The 7,473-nt window shown below is 36.0% G+C and overlaps 1 protein-coding gene across 1 annotated transcript; it reads right to left on the bottom strand.

Moving 5' to 3' along the window:
• Positions 1–2,121: 2,121 nt before the first annotated feature.
• Positions 2,122–5,526, bottom strand: LOC122201282 (non-histone chromosomal protein HMG-17-like). Its single transcript, XM_042907171.1, has 2 exons — positions 5,441–5,526; positions 2,122–2,395 (listed from the first exon to the last, which is right to left on the bottom strand). Exons 1-2 carry the CDS (start codon positions 5,524–5,526, stop codon positions 2,122–2,124), a joined length of 360 nt encoding a protein of 119 aa, XP_042763105.1.
• Between the last annotated feature and the right edge of the window lie 1,947 nt (positions 5,527–7,473).

The raw sequence follows: 7,473 nt of genomic DNA, 5'->3' as shown, positions 1-7,473 counted from the left end.
TTGGTGATGTTTTATTCTATAGTTCATGAACTGGATTTGCTTTATAGTTTGGCTATAGTCAAAATTCAATTATAATTGTATATTCAACTTAAGCTAAAATATTATAAAACTGCCTATTTTAGCCCAGTCACAGAACAAAGGAAAATCAGGAAAATGTACATCAATTGGCTCCCCCTCCAGTGAGTGTTGCATATTAGCCAATTACTAGAAAACAAATTCACCATTTCTTGAGATGAAGCACCTACTGGTTCAAATAAATAGAGGTTGGTGGGAAGGTCAGTAATAATAATTTGCTATATTACAAGTGATAACATAATTGTTAAGCTGTATTTTCTTTTACTTTAATTATTTGGCATAAAGTACCAAGTGACAACTCACTTAATAGAGCATATGAAGACATTAGTCAAAGGAAAATGACCTTATAGAGTAGCCTCCTTTGAACTGAACAACCTGTGGAAAGAGTATATTCACTAGACTCTTCATTTTGACTTAAGTTTGGGATCATGATATGGAAAAATTTTAAAAGATAATAACTTTTGCTTCAAAAGTATTACTTTAATTAACTTATGTAATATTTCCACAGATCCAACAAAGTTTGACAAAGAGGATAGGAAAGTTCGGTTAAGGCCTAAGTCTTTAAGGGATGACTGGGTGGGTCAGTCAGTTAAGTGTCTGACTTTGGCTCAGGTCGTCATCTCATGGGTTGGGGATTCAAACCCTTTGTTGGGCTCTGTGCTGACAGCTCAGAGCCTTGAGCCTGCTTCAGATTCTGTGTCTCCCTGTCTCTCTGTCCCTCCCCCACTCTTACTTTCTCTGTCTCTAAAATGAATAAACATTAAAATTTTTTAATTAAAAAAAGGACTTAAGTCTTCATATATCAAATATCAAGTAGATAGTAAAATACTTCTTAATTCCAAAGAGTTTGTACTTTTGAACATATCACAAAGATGTCTTCTTAAACACTCTGGTGAAAAAACACAAAGATGCTTGGTTTTCTCTTCTATGCTCTTAGTAAACTAAAATAGAAAAGAGAATAGTACTTTTTAATCCAAGGATTCTTTTTCCCTTTTTTTCCCCCAAGCCAAACTGTATCCAGCTTTATCAAAGATGCTTTTCATAAACAATCATGGTGTTATAGGCAAGATATGGACATATAATCATTAACAGTATACAACCTTCAAACTCCCTTCTTTAATGGACAGCCCAAATCAGAAAGCCACTATAAAATCCAATGAAATCTTCATGTGATTCTCTGAACAGGGAAAGTTTAGATGAGGGTTGACATTTCACATTTAGCATGTTGTTTAACAACTTTTCACAAGCCAACCCTGACTTCCAGAAAATGAAATCTAAATGGCAGCATTATCAATTTGAAGATGGACAAGCTAAAAAAGGAGCTCTTTTGAGAGATGCCATCTCAATAGCAGATTGTCTGATGTACCGGGAAATATTTTTGGTGGTCAAGTTCCAACAGGTTTCTGGATTTAAAGGAGTCAGGTCTATACAGAAGGTAGAGAGGGAAAATAAGACATAAAAAAGCGAATTTTAGTTTTTCTACACTACAAGATGTTTGTCCCAAGGTGGCTAATGTCCATCAGCATCAAGGAAACCGTCCTCCCGGGAACCAAGAGGAAGTTTCTCAAAACTAGAAAGGAAAGGTGTTTTCCCTTATATCAATCCAGCTTCAGAGATAGTCTATTAGTGACATGTGCTTTTCTCCCAAAACAACAATGAAGTGTTCTCTGTGCTAACAACAAGCTTAAAAAAAAAAGTAAAACAGAATTCTGCATTTTTTATATTTATTTGAGAGAGAGAGAGAGAGGGAGAGAGAGAGAGAGAGAGCATGCACATGTATGTGTATGTGAGCACAAGCAGGGGAGGGGCACAGAAAGGAGGAGGAAATGAATTCCAAGCAGGCCCTGCACTGTCAGCACAGAGCCTGATACAGGGCTTAATCTCATGAACCCTGAGATGACCTGAGAGGAAATCAAGAGTTGGACATGTAACCAAATAAGCCACCCAGGTACCCCCCAAATTCTGCATTTTTATAAAACTTGATAAGAATAGTATTTCAAACACTATAGTCACCAGAAGTATACAGTTATCAAAAATGCACACACTTCACTTGGCATCTCCAGCACCTTCAGCTTTCTGTGTCTGGTCTGTTTTGACAACTCCATTGTCTGCAGTGTTATTCCCATCCTTGCAGGCATCAACTTCCCTGTTTTTTCCTTTGGGTACCTTCTCTCCTTTCTTTGCATAGGCCTCTTTAGGCTTGGGCTTTGGAGGAGCAGTTTCAGCAGATAACCTTGCAGATCTTTTCTGTGATTCATCCTTCACCTTGGCTTTATCTCCTTTAGCCTCCCCTTCAGCCTTTCTCTTGGACGTGGTGACGCTGGAGGGGTGGGCTTTAGTGGGTCAAGGGGTCCTTCTCACTAGGTTTTCACACTCCTCCTAAGGATTCTTGTTGCCTTTTGATACCTAAATTAACTTTTAGAACACTTGAAGCGCTCTTTGAGGTCAGCACCTGAAGGCATTGGTAATCACACACACACACACACACACACACACACACACATGCTGGAAATACCACTCAGCAATCAAAAATAATGAAATCTTGCCATTTGTGACTATGTGGATGGAACTAGAGTATATTATGCTAAGCAATATAAGTCAGGCAGAGAAAGACAAATATATAATTTCACTCATAGGTGGAATTTGAGAAACAAATGGATGTAGGGAAAGGGAAGGAAAAATAAGATAAAACCAGAGGGGGAGGCAAACCCTAAGAGACTTAAATACAGAGAAGAAACTGGGGTTTGCTAGAGGGGAGGTGGCTGGGGGATGGGCTAAATGGGTGATGGGCATTAAGGATGACACTTGTTGGGATGAGCCCTGCGGTTGTATGTAAGTGACGAATCTCTGGGTTCTACTCCTGAAACCAGTGCTATACTGTTTAACTAACTTGAAATACATTTAAAATAAAAAAAAAATAATTTACATTGTACACACTTTAACTGGTCTGTACATACCATGGCAGGTGATTTTATAATAAACTATAATTGGGCTTCCTACTAGTAAAAATAGTCTTTGCTTAGACTGTGGAGGTCTTTCTGAAGATTTTTTTTGAAAAGACACTTGATAGAAAAAAAGAAAGTCTGGCTATGCTATTATGAAAGAAAATTAGAAAAATTATTTTGAGTGTGACCTTTAGAGCCAATGGCTCTCCTGAGATAATAGTGGGCCTGTCATTCTTTTTGGACCAAAGTTGTTAGCTTTATGCAACTACTGTATACTGCAAGGTTTTCTAGAATGGGAGACTTTGCATAATGTATTACATGTCTCAGTTCACACCAAGGGGCTAGGAAAAGCTCAAGTGGCATAGTCTGATAGATGTTCCAGAGATGGACATTTTAATTATAATCAGATGCTAAATTATTTCCATGTGGGTTGTATTATTACTTTGAGAATTTCTTAATACATGCTTGAAGCATTTTCCCTAGGAAGTAAATGTTTCTAATTTTTACTGAATTTAGCATCTAAAAATGTTTGTCCCTAGTAGTTTTGTTTAAACAAAGACATCATTGGATTACAGATAAGGAACTGTTTCTAGATTAAGAATGTTACTTATATAATAACCTTGCCCAGTTAATTATTTTCTCTCAATATTTAAAACTCAGGTTAATCATATTAACAGAATCAAAAGACAAAATATAAATAGAATATAAATAATATTAACAATAACAACCATTTTAAGACATAAAATGAAGCAAAGCATGGAATTTGAAATGACAAATATGTGTAAGTTTCTTGTGTGAACCTATAGAAATTGATTAGCTTTTCTTAGTCGTAATTTCTTTCTTGCTAAAAATAGAATTAATAAAATTTGTTTCCTTATAGAAAATAAGTGGAAAAAAGAAATGAATATATTTTTGTTTATTTCATACAATAGACAGCACTTTAGTATGTATTTAAGAATTGGTACCTTAATTTTATTACTGTATGGAGCACATTACATTTTACAAATAATACTTTCATAATGAGTAATATTTTCACTACCTTTTCTTTTTAATATGCAAGTGAAACTGAGAGTTTACATGATTTTCTCCAGTTTTGCATGTAGTAACTTTCTAAGTGATGTCTTCATCTATTCCACAAATATTCTGATGTTTTACACTATCTTCAAGTCTTTACAACTGAAGAAATTGAGGCACAGAGAGCTGAGATCATCTTCTAGGGATCACACAGCTAAGGTATAATGAGACAGGACTCCTAATCTCAGCAAGATCTCAAGCTCTTTATGTTACAACACTCTGAACCCCCACACAGTCAAGGACACCATGCTGCACTTACAATCTAATCTCCATTCCCTCTTTCACTGTATTTTCCATCCTCTTATTATTAAAGCCACTTATTTTTCCCCAAACAGACCATCTACTTTCCACCATGTTTACCCACATCCTAAAATTTTATCCCCACTTTTCTTTACTGATTGCATTGCTGGTGTTCTCTCAAATTTTGTGGACATTGGCTTCTCTTTTGAATTCCTTCAATAAACTACCAGACAAAATCACATCACCTTTGTGTTTCCATTGCTCCTTATACAAGTGTTTCTTATAACCCATTATAAACCAATAATAAAATATCTAACCACTGTTTTAGAACATGTGTCTAACCTAAACATTTTACATGTTTACTCATTTAAGATCACAAAAGTCTTATGGGTGGGCGCCTGGGTGGCTCAGCCGGTTAAGCATCCAACTTGGGCTCAGGTCATGATCTCAGTGTCCATAAGTTCAAGCCCCATGTCCGGTTCTGTGCTGATGACTCAGAGCCTGGAGCCTGCTTAAGCTTCAGATTCTGTGTCTCCCTCTCTCTCTGCTGCTCCCTGACTCACACTCTCCCTCTGTTAAAAATAAAGATTACTTTTTTAGTCTTATGGTTTACTTATTATACTACTTTTACAGACACGCAGGTGAGGGGAATTTCCTGTTTACCCAGCTCAGCCTTCATATACTTCCTGGTTTCATGTTATATCTTTTCCCACCCATTCACCTTCAGTTTTTGGTGTATTCCATACTTACAGTTTCTCTCTTCTAGACGGCAGATAGGTAGGCTTTGCTTATTGATCCATTCTGGACATTTCTTAGTTGGGATTTTCATAAAAACATGTCTTTATTGGTGTGATAGTTATTGTTTATGGAACAAACTGCCATGTGAACACAGAAATAGAGAAGCAGAGAAGGTGTTACAGGGGAGAGGATACTTGATTTCACCCTTGAAGAGCAAATGAAGAAGGTCATATGTGCCCAATGGTGATAGCATCACTGACAGAGGAAATGGCATGTGCAAAGGTACAAAGTTCCAAAGTAGCAAAGGTATAGCATATAAGAGATATTTGGCACACGTACCTTTTTAATATACTTTTCTATAGGAGTACCGGATGCCTTCTACTGAAGGATTGAGTTTTGCTGTCACATTTTTACAGATGAACTCCTGGTACTTTACACCTCCTGGCAGAACCATGACTAATTGGAACAGCTTTCAATGTGCTAATTAAGTTAGATTCCCTAAATCTCTCTTTTGAGGATTAGAACTAGGAAGCATGGGCATTCGTACTGGAAAATGGTAACACACCAAAAAATATATTTGATGAGGGTAAGAAAGCAATAAATGTTTATGTAGTTATTTTGTCTTTACTTATAGAAAACAGTGTATTCCTTTCAACATAATTTCGAATTAGCAGCATGGCACTATTTATTTTTAGCATATAGATCTATTAGGTGTACTTCAGAGATGTTTTCAAGATTCCTATGGTGCCTTTTTTGGCTACCCTGGGAGAGAATGTCGTGAAAATGATAGCTGATATAATCGTGGCAAAGATAGTACGAATGAATGAAAAAGAGAAATCAACTCAGTTCTGTCCATTTCCTTTGTGCTATTTCAGTGTCATATCACGAATATTTAATCATGCCTCACCGATGTAGGGAAATAGCGGGTGATATGAACAATAATGGGACTGGATACTAACATGATGAGAGATGGTTATGTTTTTATGTGTTCTATAAAGTCCCACATACCGTTATGGAATTCCATAAATAATGGCAAAACTGGCTTAATATATTCAGTAACTGATGTTCCACTTGAGATTGGGATTGACCGTGTTTTCATATTAGAGAAAAATAATACTAATCCAAAACAGTTTAAAGGGATGGAAAACACTACAAATCAAAGTTGTGAAGAAATGATAGGCCATTTTCTTTATATTAAAAAAAAGAGTAGAAAGTGCTGAATTATGGCGGAGACTTGAATGGACCATAATGAATCTCGGTGGCTGAAAGCTGATTCAAAATAAATGGAGATAATTAACAGATTGGAGATCTGCAAGCAACAGGTAATTGGATTATCAATGGATAATTTGTTTCCATGGACGTTTTTACTATCTGCACATCTGCAATATTTCATTCTTGTCATTTTGTTCTCTGAAAGAATGTCCTCAAAATTTAGTTAATCCCCTGTATGATCTCTGTAATTAAGTTATTTTGAAGAGATGGCTACTGCTTTTTTATCCTCAAACAACATCCAAATCCCTCATTTTAATTACAAATGACACTTTATTTCCTCTGTTTTGTACTGACCCTTTGAAAAGAGTGAGGCTTTTTTCATTCTCTAGGGAGCACAAACCCAGGTTTAATAACCTTGATCTTTTAAAATATTGATTCATTAATCTGGGTGTTTTTGCTAGTCACAACAATTGAACATTTCAAGTTTCAAATATCTTGTCATCAAATTTCTAACTCTGCCATAAATTTGCAAGTTTCAAATGTGCAGTGAGCCTCTACATTACCTGCTTTTCTGTCTATTGTCATGTCAAGCCTATGATGGTCAATTTTCTCTTTTTCTAAGGAATATGGAAGACCACTTCCCTTTGTTGGTGGGAAGAAAAGGCAGTGGGTGTCAACATTGTTGCAAAGATTTTGTTCAATATATCTAAAGCATGTAGCAAATTTCAAACACAAGAAAAGCAGATAATAAAACTAAGACTACTAACCAAACCCATGAGGCCCAAAGTCACAGAAATGGTAAGCCAAGAATTTTGTGAAAGGGCCATTATGTGTGACAGAGAGAAACACCGTTAATGGACCCAGGTATTGTATGAAAAGCACACTCTGAAGCCAGACACACTGGCTTCCTATCCCATTCTTACCTCTTGTTAGCTATATAATGTTGCATAAATTACTAAACATCTTGATTCATTCACCTATGAGTAGAACATAATATTAATCCCCAAATGCCAAATCTATAGAAATGATTAAAAGAATAATAAAGATCTTAGAGCAGTGTCTTCTGACACATGGTTATCCCTATATTAGCATTTATTATTGTTATTGCGGTTAAGAGAATAACCTTGGATGTGTGAAATCATAGTTAAATTAAGTTGTGACAACCATCTAGAATTCAATCAGATGTTAC

The sequence above is a fragment of the Panthera leo genome, chromosome D1 (genome assembly GCF_018350215.1).
Source record: "Panthera leo isolate Ple1 chromosome D1, P.leo_Ple1_pat1.1, whole genome shotgun sequence".
NCBI lineage: Eukaryota > Metazoa > Chordata > Mammalia > Carnivora > Felidae > Panthera > Panthera leo.
This window is presented reverse-complemented; position numbering and strand designations above follow the sequence as displayed.